Source organism: Corvus cornix, chromosome 6 (assembly GCF_000738735.6).
Source record: "Corvus cornix cornix isolate S_Up_H32 chromosome 6, ASM73873v5, whole genome shotgun sequence".
Taxonomy (NCBI): Eukaryota; Metazoa; Chordata; class Aves; order Passeriformes; family Corvidae; genus Corvus; species Corvus cornix.
This window is the reverse complement of record NC_046336.1, coordinates 29,353,532-29,371,503: the sequence shown is the minus strand read 5'-3', so window position 1 is coordinate 29,371,503 and position 17,972 is coordinate 29,353,532. Positions and strand designations below refer to the sequence as shown.

The 17,972-nt window shown below is 43.6% G+C and overlaps 1 protein-coding gene across 29 annotated transcripts in view; it reads left to right on the top strand.

Moving 5' to 3' along the window:
• Positions 1–17,972, top strand: part of ANK3 (ankyrin 3) — a 345,732-nt gene that overhangs the window by 259,608 nt on the left and 68,152 nt on the right. For 12 of the 29 annotated variants that reach the window (XM_039554384.1, XM_019286577.3, XM_019286578.3 and 9 more), the window contains exons 20-27: positions 2,909–3,007; positions 3,100–3,198; positions 3,487–3,582; positions 6,597–6,669; positions 6,859–6,921; positions 14,511–14,634; positions 16,405–16,416; positions 17,571–17,673. In XM_039554384.1, the coding sequence (XP_039410318.1) occupies positions 2,909–3,007; positions 3,100–3,198; positions 3,487–3,582; positions 6,597–6,669; positions 6,859–6,921; positions 14,511–14,634; positions 16,405–16,416; positions 17,571–17,673 (669 nt within the window). The remainder of the gene's footprint in view (positions 1–2,908; positions 3,008–3,099; positions 3,199–3,486; positions 3,583–6,596; positions 6,670–6,858; positions 6,922–14,510; positions 14,635–16,404; positions 16,417–17,570; positions 17,674–17,972) is intronic. The other 17 variants (XM_039554380.1, XM_039554383.1, XM_039554381.1 and 14 more) reach the window with 6 other exon arrangements.

The window sequence follows — 17,972 nt, the reverse complement described above, 5'->3', positions numbered from 1 at the left end:
ACACAGCCAGGCCAGCAGCACCAGAGCTTCAGAGCTCCTCCTTCAGCTCCAGCTGAATTGTGACTCTGGAAATGTCACCATTTCCCCTGTTAATTGGGAGGGGAAAGAGGAAAAGCTTTCACTTAGTCTCTGATGTAAACAGCAGACTGGTCAGCAGTGACAAAGAGCATCAATAGTTGCTCCTCCAGCCTTTTCTGAAGGTACCACCTATAAGTCTCTGTATATTCCATTTGTAGAAGGAAACTGTCATTGCACTGCAGTAAATATGGGGGGGTTGATAGCTCCTTTTTCAGTATTGATTGTTACAGGCTGGAGAGGAGCCTTTACAGATCACTTCAAAGGGAAAGCTGAGATCAGCTGGTCTTGGCTCTCTGATATGCTCCAGATTTCAATGTTTTAGGGTTATTAGCAGGGGGTTCTCAGTCCTTGACTTTGGATTTCATCTCTCCAGTTGGTTTTTTTGCTGATTTTTCTTTTTTTTTGGACCTTGCTGGTCACATTAAGAGTTCTGTATTTTGAAGGGGAAGAAGGGAATTAAGTTTTTATAGGAGGAGGTCTCACAGCCTTATTTTTTTAGCTGTTTTTTGAGCTGTTTTGATAGCTTGGCCATCCTTTAATCTGAGTTTTTCTTTGGCCCATGTAGAGGCAGGGCTGTAGAAGCTGTGTTTGAGGTACATGACTGTGAGTCATCATTCTGCAGAAGAATCAAGACTCTGGGACAGCTCAGGTAGCCCTGTCAGATTCAGACTTCGGGCACTCCTAGGAACAGGAAGTTATTTGGCCGGCCCTAAACTAACAGTATCTGTAAGATGAGGTCCGTGTGTTCAGTTCATGATTTCATTTAAGCTACTGCTCAGGCTCCTACCACTGTGTGCAACTACTCTGTGCAGGAAAAGTTCCTCGTAGTCATTTGGCATATGATCCAATGTTCACATAAGTCAGCAAAAAGTTCCATTCTGCTGATGCCAATGGAATTTCGATTCAGTGCTGTTTCTGGCACTGATTGACTCATCCTGGTTGTCAAAGTTAGATGGCGAAGGGTATATAACCAACTGGAAAAGAATGACACACCCTAATTTAAAGTAACTGTCACAGCCACCGTCTCCTAGCATGTGTTAATACAACTGAAATTAGGGAACCTTGTGTGAAGTAGTATCAGAGGCAAAGTGATGTGAAAAGAAATGGTGTGTCTAAACTCATGGGCCCTTGAGACTTCCCTGTAGTGGAATTAGTTCACATTTGAGGTTTTCTCTTTCTTTCTTTCTCCTGAGTAGCTTTGACTTCATGGTTTGAACATATGTAGTGCTGGCTCCTGAACCCCAGGCTGACCTTGGTCTTGTCTCCTTGGTGTTTTTGACCAAGTTGTCTGACCTGAGCACACCTCACTGACATGGATGTTAAAATGCAGGATGACAGGCTGCAGATTTGAACTGTGTCCTTCTGCCTTTTGGGCACCAGGGTTTATTTTCAGAGCAGGAAAGCAAAGGCATTTTTTCACCTTTAAACACTGGTAGGAGCAGCAGGTGCGTGGTCAATACAAGACCGGGTCGTCTTTCAGTGTTTCTACCCAGAAGGTTGGATTTTGGATCTAGTTCCAGATTATTTATGGGTAAGAACTGAGGCAGGCCAAGGCAGATACCATAGTGGAAGTCTGTTATAGACCACCCAACCAGGAGGAAGAGCCAGATGAAACATTCTCTGAGCAGCTGGGAGAAGTCTCACAATCCATGATGCTTCTTCTTCTGGAGGGCTTCAATTTACCAAATGTCTGCTGGAAGTACAACACAGCAGAGAGGGAACAGTTTAGGAGGTTCCTGGAGCGTGTGGAAGAGAACTTCCTGCCCCAGCAGGTGAGGGAGCCAGCTAGGGAAGGCTCCTGCTGGACCTGTGTTTGTAACAGAGTAGGACTGGGGGGTGACCTGATGGTCAGAGGCTGTCTTGGGCACAGTGATCCCAAAACGATAGTTCTTGTTTCTTGGAGAAGTAAGAAGGGGGGTCAGCAGAACTGCCACCTTCCAAAGGGCAGATTGTGACCAGATTAGGAGACTGGTTCCCTTGAGAATCCCTTGGGAGCCAGTCCTGAGGGGGTGAGGAATCCAGGAAGGCTGGATGTGCTTCAAGAAGGAGATCCCCAAGGCGTGGAAGCAGGCCATGCCTATGTGCCGAAAGATGAGCTGGCAGGGACAAGACTGGCTTTGCTGAACAGAGATTTTTGGCTGGAACTCAGAAGAAAAACAAAAAAAAAGAGTTTACCTTTGGAAGAAGGAGTAGGCCTCTCAGAAGGACTACAAGGATGTTGTGAGGTTATGCAGGGTGAAAATTAGAAGGGATGAAGCCCAACTAGAACTTAACCTGACTACTGCTGTAAAAAAGCAAAAAATATTTCTATGAACACAGTAGCAACAAAAGGAGGGCTGAGAATCTCCCTCCTCTATTGGATGTGGGGGGAAACATTGGCAAAGGATGACGAAAAGGCTGAGGTACTCAAAGCCATCTTTGCCTCAGTCTGTAATAGTAAGAGCAGTTGTTCTCCAGGTACCCAGCCCCCTGAGCTGGAAGAGAGGGAGGGGGAGCAGAATGAAGCCCCCATAATCCAGGGGGAATGGTCAGTGAACTGCTACACCACCTAGACACACAAAACATTAGGGGGCTGGGTAGGATCCACCCGAGGGTACGGAGACAGCTGGTGGAAGCACTCACTGAGCACTTCAGTTGACTTTCATGAGAAGTGTTTTTTTTTCCAAGGCTGGAGGATTTTTCACACAGGCCAAAGAAATAAAGCTTAATGGGATTTTTCCTGTTTCATGCCTGTTTGGGTTTTTTTTATTTTTTATTTTTTTAATTTTTTTTTTTGGGTCAGGACACTTGTGGGATATTCACATTTACTAACTGCTGATGTTCGTTCTAGATGGGATACACTCCTTTGCACGTTGGCTGCCACTACGGAAACATAAAAATCGTGAACTTCCTTCTGCAGCATTCTGCAAAAGTTAACGCCAAAACGAAGGTGAGTGTCGCCCCCGTCCCCGCTCGCTCGGTGCAGGCTGTGGGCGCTGTGCCCACCGCAGCCTGGCCTGCCCTCTCTTTCCTGTGCTGCAGAACGGGTACACGGCGCTGCACCAGGCGGCGCAGCAGGGGCACACCCACATCATCAATGTCCTGCTCCAGCACGGCGCCGCGCCCAACGAGCTCACTGTGGTAAGTGCTGCGGTGGGACGGGAAAAGAGCACAGGGAGCCTCTTCCCATCACCGCCACATCCTCTGTTCCATCACCTCTCCCGGAACGAGAAACGACAAACATCTGAAAACCTCTTCATTTTCATCCCATTTCATCTCACTTATATATCCTACTACCCAAGTATTTATTTCGATCAGAAAATGTAAACATTTTTTTCTTTTATTTTACATTCTTCTGTAATTAATCAGCAGTTCCTACACTTCTCCTTGCTAACGTTCAACTTCTGTTGCAAACGTTTCAATTGCTAGAATGGAAACACTGCCCTCGCCATTGCTAAGCGACTTGGCTACATTTCAGTTGTTGACACATTGAAGGTGGTGACAGAGGAGACCATGACTACAATTGTAAGTACAGCTTAGTTCGGTAGGGAAGGGAAGAATTTTTCCAAAGCCAGAGTGTAACTGTAACTAAACTTTGTGTTCTGAGATTCCAGTCACCTGTTTCCTTTTAGCAGTGTAAAGCTGATATTAAGTAAAGCATGAGCTGTCTATTTTTAAGGTAGCAAGCACTGTGAGAATGTACACAGAAAGAGCACCAACTGAGCAGAAAATGGCCAGTGTAAAGGACTGGTCATAACTGCAGTGTTTCTCCACACAATGTTTATCCACACATCTTGTTGTTTAGGGAACAAGTTTGCAGCTGAAAAGATGTTCCTACAGGCTTGTGTAAACAGAAGCTGCTGCTGTCCTTGGAGAGCATTTCCCAACAGTCTGATGTTTAATGGCTTGAATTTCCCCTAAGAGAACCCATTCCAATATAAAAAAATTCTTGGAATCTACTTAAAAGCACCTCATTGTGTGGTTTCTGGCCCCTTGCATAGGAGGGTGAAAGGCTGTGTTCTGCAAGCAGCCACAGTCAGCGCCTGCAACCCCAAATATCCATTCCCTGACGTGGATGTGAACTCCAGCTTTTTTGTCATGCCTCTCAGGAAGCATTAGCCAGGAGACACTGAAGGGACTAGCACTGGTCAAATATTGCCTGCTGTCAGAAAAATTCACAGAATCCAAAGTATTTCTCAGAAGGATCTTTTGCTCACTAATGTTTTGCCAAATTGCTCTCTGAAGAAAACAGTTTTGTGAGGTGAGACACCTCCTTGCACTACCATAGTAAAAAAAGCCCACATTGGGTCTGAAGAACATAAATTCAGAATATTGGCTCCAAAATAGCTTTTTCCTTTCAGCAACTATTTTTCTTCTTCTGATTAAGAAGATGAAAATGCACATGTATGTGTTTTTAGACATATCAGGGGTGGAAAACAGTTACTGTGTGTGCTCCATGTTTTGTCATCACCCCTTTGTGTGGTCTGTCTGTGCAAGCAGGTGGTTGCAATATGATGATGAGCTTTTTGGATGACAGGCAGATTTTAGTTCTGTCACTGCATGCACCTTTTCTTCCTGTGACTTTCCTGGCTGTGGTTTCAGTAGTTTACAGAAAATCCACCACACAAAAGACAAATTTCAGAACAATAAAATGTAAAGGAATATGCTGAAAAGTGCTACTGATTTTTTTTTTCCTTACACATTTTCTCCATGTTTTCCCAGGAACAAATTTCTCTTCATAAAGATTCCAAAATGTTCTTCCACACTGAAAAATTTGATAGAGAATATTATACAGGATAGCAAAACTTGAACGACTGCCTAGTACACAACTAGGTAGCTGCAGGAAAAGGACACCTTTATGCTAAAAACTCTCAATATCACGAGGTTGTTCTTGGCTTTTAGAATCAAGAAGATGGGCATGTTTGTGCTGCATAAAGAGACTGACCAATTATCTTCTGTAGATGAAGAGTAGAGAGATGGTGGTTCAGGCTGTGAATTGTGCTGGAGGAAATGTTAGATGCTGAAAGATCTATACAACCCCAAATACCTACTCTCAGGAGAAGGCCAGAAATAATTTCCCTTAAAATCAGAATATGCTGCTTATCAGTGTGTAATTTTGAGACTTTGGAAGTCTAGACATGAAATCTGATTTACAATTGAGGGCCTTAAAAATTCAGTTTGACTGCTGAGACTTACATTTTTGAGGCTTGTGGCTAAACAACTCCCAAAGCTAAATGTAAAGGAATCAGGGATGAACATAGCTAATTTTACTATGATTTATACTCAAACACCAATTTAAAAAAATCCAGTAGTACCTGAAAAAAGTCCTGTGATTTTGCTGGTTTAACAATGTGTTAAGAAGCTTTGTGAATAATTCCCACAAAATGAATTGCATGAGGCTTTTTATAGGTTTTGTAATGTTTGAGCATGCAGGAGCTCTTCTGCTTATATCAAGTGATGGCAGTAGCCCAAGAAAAGTGAAATGCCAAGTGAGTATTCATAAGGCCAGAGAAAAACTGAAATCTTTTAAAGTAAATGAAAATGGAAAGGCTCTTTTGCCCTCCTGAATCTTTTAACGATTTCTTATTTGCCTAAGAAGCATGAGAAGTAATGATGTTTAAAAAAAATACAATATAAAACCCTCATAAAGATGGGAGTGGGTTTTGGTTTGGGTTTTTTTGTTTTGTTTTGTTTTGATTGGTTTTGGTTTTAATTCCACTGCACTCCTTGAATGGTAACTCGCAGAGTCTCTTGTCTGACCCAAACCTTTACCAGTGGTTGTTGTGCTGTACCCCAGCTGGAAAGTAAAACGTGCATGTGTATGTCATTCATGGGGTGCAGGTATTCTAGGAACAGATTTCAGGCATTCAGAACCCTTTTTTTTCCACTTTGATTTTTTTTTTATAGTGGTCTTTGAGTCTGAATCAATACAAACATTGAGATGAAAGTCATCCAACCACTTCTGAGTGTCTTTCATGCACAAATCCCTTCAGGGATGTCATTTAGCCTGCATGTGGTTACAATTGTTCTCATTTGTGGGAAAAACACACAATTCATGCTGAGGCACCTCTGAAAAAAATTCACATAGGTTCAGCCTGCTCCCAAATTGCAGAAGTCTTCTGATGTCAAAGGAGAAGAAGTTCCCTCAGAAAGTTTGGTTTTATTAGAGATGACATATTCCTTGCTCAACATTTAGATGACTACTTAACTTAGAGTTCTTATTAAACCCCCTAAAATGAAGTTCATTTCAGTATATTTGATTCTTCTTTTGATATCATCATTTAAGCTTTCAGCTCATGCTTTTTCTGCTGTGACAGTATGAACAGTTTAAAAACCAAATACAGCATTGCCTACTTCTGTAGGCTTTAAAATGTATAGTTCAATGTATCTTTAAAATAGAAAGTGAATAAGAAGCTAAAAAATTAAGTCTTGCTTTTCTAACTGCACATAAAAATCTTACCTTGCATTTAATTTTGAAAATAACTAGAATTTTAAGAAAAATGATGCCTGCACTCTGAAATTACTTTTTTCTATTACAGACTGTTACGGAAAAGCACAAAATGAATGTACCCGAAACCATGAATGAAGTTCTTGATATGTCTGATGATGAAGGTATTAAAATTTTTAAAAAATTTTTCACTCTTTGTGGTTGCAACAAATGTCTGTTTAAAAAACCCAAAGCTAACACACATTATGAGTTGGATGTAGTCATTACACATTTGTTATTGTTTACATTGATTTTGTTGACATATCGATCATCTGTGCTTTTTTTTAATTATTTTGTTTATTTAAATCATGCAGTTCGTAAAGCCAATGCCCCTGAAATACTCAGTGATGCTGAATATTTGTCAGATGTTGAAGAAGGTATTTGTGCGTTTTTGTATTGCACTGATATTTAACTTAAGCCTCTTCCTTTTATTTCATCTGTCTGAAAATTAATCCTTTCAGATAATTTTCTTATTATCCCACTAACAATAACTTCTGCTTTACAATTAAGAACGCTTTCAAAAATTCTTTGGGCTATTGCTGATAATCCTCTAACTTTTTTCTGAATTTCTTACGATTTTTTCAATCAAATTACCTTCACTTTCCTGGAATAATCATTTTGCTGCCGCTTCTGTAAAGTGAATAACTGATTGAGTAAGTGAATAATTTATTGTTTTAACTGAAAAATGAAATACGAAAGAGACAAAAGGGTAAAATAGCAAAACACTTTGGAAGAAATGGCTGATAGTGGAAGTAAATGGCAGAAAGGATGAAGTTCTTGGTTTTTTTAAAAACAAGTGACTATGTTGAATTTTCTTGGTTTTCTTTAGTCAGTCTCTCTTTCTTCATCCCTATTGATGTATTTACTTTTAATTTTCATAGCAGTCAAGCAGCAAGGTGTAAAAGATATTTCAGTTCTTTGTGTGCAGCTCTTGTTTAATTCATGCATTGAGGCTTTTGGTTTGTTCCCATCTGTCATTGTGTTCCCAGCGCTGCAGTTCCAAATGGATCGTGTTCTTACCATACATGTGTGGTTTCCAAATAGCTCTCCTAGGCCATTGTACTGCTCAAAATACTGCATTGTTTCAGCTGACAGGAACACTGATGCATAATAGTGTGAGTTAATAGGGCAGGAACTTGTTGTGTCCCACTGCACAGTGAGGGACAGACGAGGAACACCCCTGTGGGGGCCTGGGTGCTGGAACTAAAGATGTAAATGGAGTCTTCTAATGTATGGGATCATTTGTAAGGCCAGATCTGTGGAGGGTTTTTCAAGTCCCTAACTCTCAGTTTAACAAAAACCAAACCATCAATTAGGAATGCAGGTAATACAATTGATTCCTGGCATATTGCAGACTGCATTCCGCAGTTGTTGTTGCCAGGGGAGCTGAGAGACTCGTTTATACATAAACAGTCCTGCTCTGCATCCTTGTGTCTGAACTGGAGAGAGGGATTTGATGATTATCCAGCTCTGTGGATAAGGAATTGGCTGGATGGGGCACTCCAAGAGTTGTGTTCAAAGGCTCAATGTCCAATAGAGACCAGTGATTTGTGCCGTTCCTCAGGGATGGGGATTGGAACTGGTGCCATTTCACATCTCTTTTGGCAGTGTGCACAGTGGGATCAGTGCACCCTCAGCAGGTTTGCTGATGACACCCAGCTGTGTGGTGTGGTTGACATGGTGGAGGGAAGGGATGCCACCCAGAGGGACCAGGACAGGCTGGAGAGGTGGGACCGTGTGAAACTCATGATGTTCAGCAAGGCCAGGTTCAACATCCTGCATCTAGATCAGGGCAGTCCCGAGCACAAATACAGGCTGGGTGGAGAATGGATTGGGAGCAGCCCTGAGGAGAGAAGGACTTGTGTGTATTGGTGAAGGAGGAGCTCAGCGTGACCTGGCAATGTGGTCTCACAGCCCAGAAATAGCCAACCATGTCGTGGTCTGCGTCCAAAGCACCATGGCAGCTCTCACGAGACCCCACCTGGAGTGCTGCATCCAGCTCTGGGTTCCCAGTGTGAGAAGGACATGGAGCTGTTGGAGCAAGTCCAGAAGAGGCCACAAAGATGATCAGAGAGCTGGAGCACCTCTACTGTGAAGACAGGCTGAGGGAATTGGGGTTGTTCATCCTGGAGAAGGTTCCAGGGAGTCCTTAGAGCACCTTCCAGTACCTAAGTGGGACCTATAAGAAAGCTTGAGAGTCTTTTTACAAGGGCATGTAATGACAGGACAAGGAGAATGGATTTAAGCTGCAAGAGGGTAGGTTTAGATTCAATATTAGGAAGAAATTCTTCACTATGAGGGTGGTGAGACACTGGAACAGGTTTCCCAGTGAAGCTGTGGATGCTCCATCCCTGAAAGTGTTCAAGGCCAGGCTGGATGTGGCTTTGAGCAACCTGGTCTAGTGGAATGTGTCCCTGCCCATGGCAGCAGAGTTGGAACAAGATGATCTTTAAGGTCCCTTCCAACCCAGGTCATTCTGTGATACTGTGATGACAGGGTCTTTTTCAAACCCAGCACTGAAAGGGAGCTCACAAATCAGATAACAGGCATTTTATTAATCTGTGCTGAGCATTCCAGTGTGTAGGGCTTGTGATGAATTACAGGCTACATAACCACTGGCCTGTTTCTCTTTCCTGACTTGCATATCTGTAAGGACAGCTCAGTGAAGCCCATCCCAACTCCTCAGTGTTAGTGGGGTATTTATATACAATGCATCCACTTACACCAGTCGAAACAAATATGTTCAAGATGGTAAGGCACTCTGACAAATCTCAGAGCCAGGGAGATGATTTCCAAGTGGGAGAAAGGCACAAATTTAGGAAACAAATCCAAGCTTTCCCTCGCTTGGCTGGCATTCATGTCATCAGCCAGAACTCTTCAGTGAGGCAGACTTGTTGAACGGCTTCTCAATGAGCCACAACGCTCAAGGTTTCTCTCACAAGAGAAATTGAAGACTTGGAAAGTAGAGGCTCAGAGCTCGGAGACAAATGTCAGGAAACCATTTCCTTGTGTTTTGTGTCTTGCTGTGCCCACTAAATAAGTATTTACATGGGAATTGTGTAATTTCTCTTCCCTGCTGAGGACAGTTTGGTTTGGAGTCAAACTGGTTGAGAGGAGAGGTTTTTTATTCTTTTTCCTAGACTACTCTGGCAAATCTGCCCATATGAGGTTAAGTGCTGGGAAACTGCTACACCACAAAAAAAGAAACGGTGTTTTTTTGAAAGACACGAACGGGATTTTGTGGGGAAAAGAAATGAAGGCTCACCTTCATGCGTAGCAGGGAGTTGTACAAGAATATAGAGCAATTCTGAGGCAGAGAGTTGTACAAGAATATAGAGCAATTCTGAGGCAACCAAACATGTGCTGTGCTTTTATTTTTAAAGAGATTCAAATCTTATAAATGTGAAACCTGAGTCTGGGAGAACGTAGTCTTTCCTCTCGCTATCTCCAGCTATGAACTCGCTCCCCGTGCAGCTGGGAGTCCCAGCCCTGTGCCCATGGCCATGGGGCTGGTGGGGAGCCAGGGCTTAGCCATGGTAAAGCACAACTCCAGTTGTCTGCAGGCCTGGAAGGAATCCCCTCCTCTGCAGCTCATGCTTATCCTCTCAGCATCCTCTGCAGGATCTTTAATCTGGTGCAGGGAGCTGGAGCCCTGCTGTGACTGCCACAACCCTGCCATGAGCTCTGTCACAACAGCCCTCCCTGAAGCTGCTGCTGCTGTCCCAGAGGTGAAGGGACAGCAAGCAATGGGATCTGATATAAAGAGGAGAGAGACTGTGAGCAGTGAAGGGCAAAAAGAATCCAATCCATAAACCCGATTAGGTGTGGAGAGTTTAGACAGTTATTGTAAAAAAACAGTTATTCACGAGCTTTTAATTTTTTTTTTTATTTGGCCTTCAGTAGTAAACAAACTTTTGGGTGTAAACCAGGACACTGTTTTAAACCCATTTAATGGAGATTCCTGCCTCAACAGGAATAAGTATCATGCTAATCAATCCCTGGAAGATTAGACAGGTGTCCTAACAGAACATGAATGCACGCTGCCTGATCCCTGAGTAGGTGCTAAGATACAGCAGTTTAAGTGCTTTTAAGACAGGTCAGGACATCACCATGCATGAAAATCTGGTATTGGTCATTTTGGGAGGGGTTGATTTATTAGATTTTTAAACTCAGTTTTTAGAGTTTCTTTGGCTCCATAGAATTTCACAGGTTCATAAAAGTTTCAGTGGTTTGGTGTTGGCTTTTCTCCATACTTCTGTGAGACCAAAACCTTGGCTACAACTTAAAGCATCCTCCTTTTCCCTGTGGCTCTACCTCTTCTGCCATCAAGGCTGCTCTGGACAGGCTGGGAGGAAGGAGTGGCAAAATCCTCAGGTATCTTTAGCAAAGCCAAATGACAAATGCTCATCTGGATCCCAGCCTGTGATTAAATTTTGTCTGGGACTTTACCCAAGCCACATGATGCCTTCTCTCCTGCTGCCAAAGAGCCTGTATTTCTCACTGGCCTCTAAAAAGAATACCTGCCCTGTGCTCCTGCAATTTCCAGCTGTAGGAGACGTTCTGGGGGACCAGAAAAACGGGGAAAACTTGGGATGAGAAAGGTGATAAGAGGTAAGGAAAAGCTTCTTGGGGAGAAAAGAGTAAAAACAGTAGAACTTTCTATCCTAGAAAATAAAATCAACAAAACTGCACGAGGGATAAGCTAGAATGTATAAAATAATGGGTGGAAAGTGAGCAGCAATGTCTGCTGCCTCTCCAGAAGTTTAAAAATAGGGGGCATCAGTGAAACCAGCAAGAAGCAGATCCAGCTTAAAAGGGCCGTTCCTCCTGCACCAGGTAGTTGACTTTTATGACTCCTTGCACAGGCCCTCGGTGCGGGGAGCGTAAAAAATTTATACAAGTTCAAAGTGTAACTGGAAGAATTTAAAAAGGAAAAAAAACCCAGACCTGTTTGTGACTATACAAACCTCTTTCAGGTTAGAAAATATGTGCTCAAATCAGTGCCAGCCTAGAAAAATCTCCTGGAGGACTTCTGTAGGTCCATGTTCCCATAGTGTCCTGGGAAGTGTGGCTGCTGTCAGAGACAGAGTGCACTAGAACTGATGGGCCCTTGCTTTGACCTACTGCCGCTGTTTTTCCCTGGACTTTGAGCTGTTTCCTCCACTTGTGATAGCTGTGTTTACCCGCTGTTAGCAGGGATATCACCTTTCTTCGACATGGAGCGTATTATGAAGGGAAGGATGGCAAAGGCAGCAAAGCAGTGTAGTATCTTTTGGTGATTTTTCATCGGTGCCTCATTTTTGGGCATTTCTCTATTGATTGTGTTCAGAGATGAGTCTTATCTTCACTCTTCCTCTCTGCAGGAATTCCGTGTGCTGTGAGCAAACACTGCTCACTGTTACCTGAAGCGCAGAGGATTAGGCTGCAGCACCTAATTAAACAGAGTGGGATTGCTGAAACGTGCACCACCCATTTTGCTCCAGCCTCCCACGATCACAAAACAATGTCTGGAATTCTTTGAAATTACCACTCCTAGATGCAGTTTTTCCTTTGATGAGAGCATTTCATCAGAGTAATCCTGCCCTGGCTGGATTAGCTGCAGAGCAGGATAACATCTAATGTGTGTTACAGCTCGACGGAAATTATTTTTTTATCATTCTCCTTGCCTTTGACAAACGATGCTCTTAAAGAAAATGCCTCCTCTGCTCCTTACAGTGGCGTAGCGCTTGTCTTCAGGTATTGTAAGGGCAGAACTTTCCAAATTTAGTGTCCCAGTTCGTCGTTGCTGAAAGTTGCCCGGATCTCTCGCCCTCCCCATGCCGCTTCCTCGCCTCCCAGGCTTCGGTCCGGTTTTGTCCCGGGACACCAGCCCCCCACAGGAGGGCGGGGAGGGAGGGTGTGCTGAGGGTGGGCTCCCCCAAGCCCCGGGGCAGCGGAGCGGCTGGGGGTGGGCGCGGGGGAGGCGCCGGCCCCGGGCGGGGAGGGCGGGCGGAGGCAGCGCCTTCCCGCGGCCCCGCGCTCCCTGCGCAGCCCCGGCATCGAGTTACAGAAAAACTACACCCTCGCAGCACCCCTATTTACATACAAATAACTGGAGTGCCTGCATTTATGTCGCCATTCAAGAGGCTTGCCAAGGGAGGCTGTAATCCAATCAGCAGAAGCTTTAAAGGGATGTCTGCAGAGTGATTGAAAGGGGATTTTTATTTTTTTTTTAACTTACTATTTTTCGTTTTGTTTTATATTTGCCAAGAACTTTAATCTGACTTGAGAGGACAAAGATGCACATGTCCTAAAGTACATACGAAGAGATCAAGATGTTTAGAAGATCTCAGTTGTTGTGTGGAAAGCGAATATGACCCACAGGGATTAGTTTGCTTGTGCTGGTTTGGAGATTAAGTCTAAATCACTGCTTAAGGACTAATAGGACTAATAGGAATTCTTGGAAACACCAGGGAAAAAAAATCTTATAGACCAGGCTGGTGAAAATGGCTTTCCAAAACAGTAAGACTTTTTAAAGTTTCACTTGATGTATGATGTTTCTGTTTCGGGTTTTTGAATGCTTTCTGGTGTATTGTGGACATTTTAGGTTTTTAACTGCTGCTTAAAGTACTGGTTGTTGCTGGGCTGGAGGAGAAAGTTGGTCTGTTTGTTTGCCGTTCGCAAAGCAGTAGCTGAACGGGTATTTTTAGACTTGATTGTTGGTTTAAAACCAGAGTTCGCCTGTGGTTTCCTGAGTTTAGTGAATGGAAACTAGTCTAAACTCCTTGAATGAAAGCGGGAAGCGTGAGGCTGGGCTTGGGAGTCACTTACCTTCGGGAACGCGCTGTTGTTAAACTTCTCTGTTGTGCAGTTTAAACTTAACACACCTAAAACGCGTTCACAACAAAGGAGGAGAGTGAATGTCGGCAAGCCATGAGTTTACAGGGAGCGCTCTCTGCTCTGCGCGGGTGCGGGAACGGGGGCGGGGGGGGTGGGAATCCAAAAGCCGCAAAAGGCATATTTTGGACTTGCTCTGTCAATGCAGGAATGTAGGTTTGCATGATGTAATGGCATGCAAATGCTCCCCGCCGGGCAGCTGCTCCGTTAACCCTTTGTGGCGCCTGCCCGCCTCTCCCAGCATCTAACTTTCCTTCCTCTTGGGGTTTTTTTGATAAATAGCTACGGCTGTCCTTGTGTGCGGATGGCCGGTCCACGTGTCCCGGCGGTGCCCGGGGTCCCGCCCCGCTCCGGGGATCGGCGGCCCCGGCTTTGTCCGCGCCGCGGGGATGGGGCTGCACCGCCCTCGGTCCCGGCTGCCGCGGGGAGGGAGAACAGGCTTCGGGAAGCACTTACCTTCGGAAATCAACCTGGAGTGCGGAGCAGTTCTTTAAAAAAAAAAACCAAAACAAAACATCCCGTCTTACATTCAGACTTCCAAAAGGTAGTGAGAAATACCCAAGGTGGAAGGCGGGCCTCTTCCTTCCCTCAGCCTCCATTCAAGCTCGTTGCACTTCTCAGGACTGGTGGGCAAACAGGCTGTCTCTCACAGCCAGGGGTTGGTTTGGTTGTGTTGATTGGTTTGTTGTTTTGGTTGGTTGTTTTTTTTTTCCGCGCACGGAATGATTCAACTTTGTCAGCTCGGGCTTTTTTCCATAGGGAAAGCAAAAGTGAGTGCAATGATGCAAAGTACAGAAGAACTCTTTAGCTTGCTGAAAGGATTGGGCAAAAGTCATCCCTTGTATAACTTTATTGGGTTTACGTCAAGGTGGAGTTTTGCTTCTTTCGTTTGCCCCCCAATAAAGTTACTTTCTCAGGCACATTCAGAGGGTGGATAATTAACATAGAACGTAGAAAGAGCCTTAGGGAAAGTGGGGGTGACTGGATTGATTCCTTTTTGGCGAGCAGGGCAGGGCGTTATGACTTACTAAGCACACAAACATCTGCCATACGTGTAGCTCTGATTCCAGCCTGGCTTTTGTACTGGCAGGTGAGGATGCAATGACAGGCGATACAGACAAATACCTCGGACCCCAGGACCTGAAAGAGCTGGGAGATGATTCTCTGCCTGCTGAAGGATACATGGGCTTCAGCCTGGGAGCCCGCTCGGCCAGGTATTGTATTTGCTGTTTCTCGTGTTCGTGTGTCACCACGGGTACAAGGTTTTACAAACCAAGCGCACTCTTCCACACAGCACTGGAGTCTGTTCTGAAGTGAAGTAGGGGGGGTGTACTTCCTCTGAAGCATATGTTCATTGCAGTTTTATTTCATATTCTTATTCATGTTGGCTTCTTATGGCAATGATACAGAAAACTTAACTATTCACTTTTTCTGGTCTCTGTTCATGCTCTGAACATCTCCAAGGTGCCTCTTTGCTAGCGGTCTGCAGCTGGTCTAGAAACTGATCTAGGCAGCCAGCAAAGCCAGGTTTCTTTTGACTACTGCTGGTCAGACTGATACTCACAGTAGAGGGTTCCTTAATGGGTATGTTTTGCTGAAGAATGTAAATGCCAGAAAAACTGAATTACAATCATTTTGCTATTTGGTGCTTTTATTTCTTTAAAGGTGATAGTGAGTAATCCAACTGAGAAAGGCAACATTAAAAAAAAATGCTCCTCCCCGCCCCAAGAAAGAAAGAAAAAAAAAAAAAGTCAGGTTGTCCCTAAATTTGTTGCAGGATTTAATTTGACAGGGAACAGATTACATGCTACAAAAAACAGTCCAAAGTTTCTGTGAACCTGATAAAACGTTGTAAAATTATTATGTTGTCTGACTAATGTTAATTTCAACGCAGGTACTTCTAGATCAACATTTTAGATTTCATTTTTGAATGTTGCTAAAGCTTGCAGTGTGTGTTGCTCAAAACAGTTAAATCTGTGTGAGCAGAGATTACTTCCATAGTTGTGGATTTGCAGTGTAGTTACTGACAGTTGAATTGTACGAAGCTAATAATTAAACCTCATAAGCTGGAGCCCTGAGGGCTTTTTCCTATGCTGTAGTTTAAAGATCTGTTTTAAAAAGTGAGTTCATTGTCTAACAGCAAATAGCAACTCCCATAAGGTAAAGCCTAGATGTCTACCCTTCAGTCTTGTTTGTTATGGCTGCATTAGAAATGCAAGCATGCAGTGGAAATTTGCTCTTTAGTAGTCCCCAGCCCTGTTGTGCTTGATTTACAATTTTTAGGGAAGTTAGTAAGTATTTATGAGATAATACATTCATGAGAAATGCCAAAATGCTTTTAAATAGTCCATTAGCCAGAAAGTCAGCAAATTAGATCTGAAGGGAGAACCTCATGTCATTGTAAACTGAATTAACAGAGCTGACATGCTGCTTTCAAATCTGGTGTGAGCGGGGTGATCACACAGCGCCATCGCTGTGGTCAGTGCTGGAGCAGGGCAGAGATGGTGCCGAGGGAGCGTGCTCTGTGTGCAGAGCCCAGCACTGATTTACCTGACACCTTCCACTCCTTGCAGCTCCCTTCTTGCTCAGAGTGCTCCCTGTGCAGGTGGGAGAGCAGAATTCCTCAATCACAATCTGTTAGGGAGATCTGAGGGCTCAACCCCATGTTATCTTTTCTTTGAGAGAAGTCTAATATTCCCATGCTTCTGGTTTTAGCAGTGCCATTACTATTTGTTGCTGCGTAGCTCATTTTTTGCATTGCCCATGTTATGCTCAGAGGAGACAAATACAGTGTTTTTTTCTGTGAAGTATTTTATTTAGCAAAAAAAGCATTCTGTGGATGTATCTTACAGCTGATTCTGAGTGTAACATTAAGAAATGGACACATTAAATGTATAAGCCATCCAGCCATAACATCTTGCTTTTCCTGTCTGATTCTTTGCTTTCTATTTCTCCTGTTTCTTTTCCACTGTAAATTGCTTTAGTCCAAAAGTCAGGTAAGAAGGCATGGCATCGTGTTACATCTCTCTCATCTTTCTGCTGCTGCCATTGCTCATCTTCATTTTATTCAGCATTGGAAAGTGACATGCTTTTATTTTGGGGAGCAGGGGGTGGGTTCAGCCCTAGAGAATATCCCTCTGTTATAACAAATATAACTTAAATTCTTTATGCCCTTTATCATATAAAAGTCTGCTTAACATATGCCTACAGTGTGTAATTAAAATCCCAGTTCTGCTTCCAGCACAAGAAGGAACGTGTGCTAAGGGATTAGAGAAATTCAATTAGCAACTACTAAATGCATGAAACACGTTGTAGAGTTTTGAGTGTGAAAAGTGTTGCTAGTTCAAAAGTGTAATATGTTGGTGGATGTTGCTTTGTATTAATTCACCTTTTTTACTACTTTATTTTTTGTCACGTAGCAAGCATGTCTAGGCCTGCAGCATGTTTTTAGCACATACCATAATGTACCTTCCAGGGTTAAATGTAAAACACTCCTACGTTGGTTTAATTGCAACACGTTAAGAGTGATCATAGTTATTTCTAAATAGTTTAACGTGCACAAAATAATTCCCAGAACATCAGCATCTCTACTTAGTCGTCAATAAAAATTTATTTCTCCTTTCGTTTCAAACTTACTATCCTTTCCTTTCTAACTATAGGGATAACTATGGTGTTTGTAACAATGTCAGAAGTGGTTCACCCACAAAGAGAATGACATGACATAAAACTTGCTCTTAGTTAAACCTGCTTCAGCAACCTGAGCTGTGTGGGCAGGCACTGTGACCTACCCACAACTCCTCTGGGACCTGCCCTCGTGGGTCGCCTTCAGGATTAGGGCATGGAGATGTTTATCAAAGTTCATCTAAATACTTGAATACACTTTTCTGGATTTATTCTAAAACCACAACATCGCTGCCAAAGCAGTAAGCATTTGTTGAGATTTTGCTTATGCATATTGTACGGAAGGGAATATTTAACTATAGCCAAATACTTTTTATTCCATTTTCCTCCTTGTATTTATTTCACAGATTATGTATATTTTGCCATCTTATGCTATCCCTGGAAGTTGCATGTATTAATTTTATTATTTTTATTTTCTGTTCATCTCATTGTCACCTGCACTTTCTATGATAAATGGTAAATACAACAGCCTCCGCTCCTTCAGTTCGGATAGGTCCTACACGCTGAACAGGAGTTCCTATGCCCGAGACAGCATGATGATCGAAGAGCTGCTGGTCCCAGCAAAGGATCAGGTATGTGCTGGGGCTCTGCCACCAGGTAGCTGTGCTTCGTTTTTGCAGGGGATTGCAGTGTGGAGCCCTCCCTCAGCTGTGCTGCCAGAGACTATGGCTGCTCTCTTAGCTGGTGAAAAGGGGCAAGAACGGAGCTGTGAGCAAGAGATGGTGGGGTTACCACTTTGTGGGTTTGACCCTGCAAGGGACAGGTGGTGGGGTCCCAAACCAAAAGAGCCTTTAAAGGACCAATAACATTTCTGAGTGTGGGGTTGGTTATTGGCTGAGGTCAATGGGTGCTCCTGCAGGCCTCGTGTATC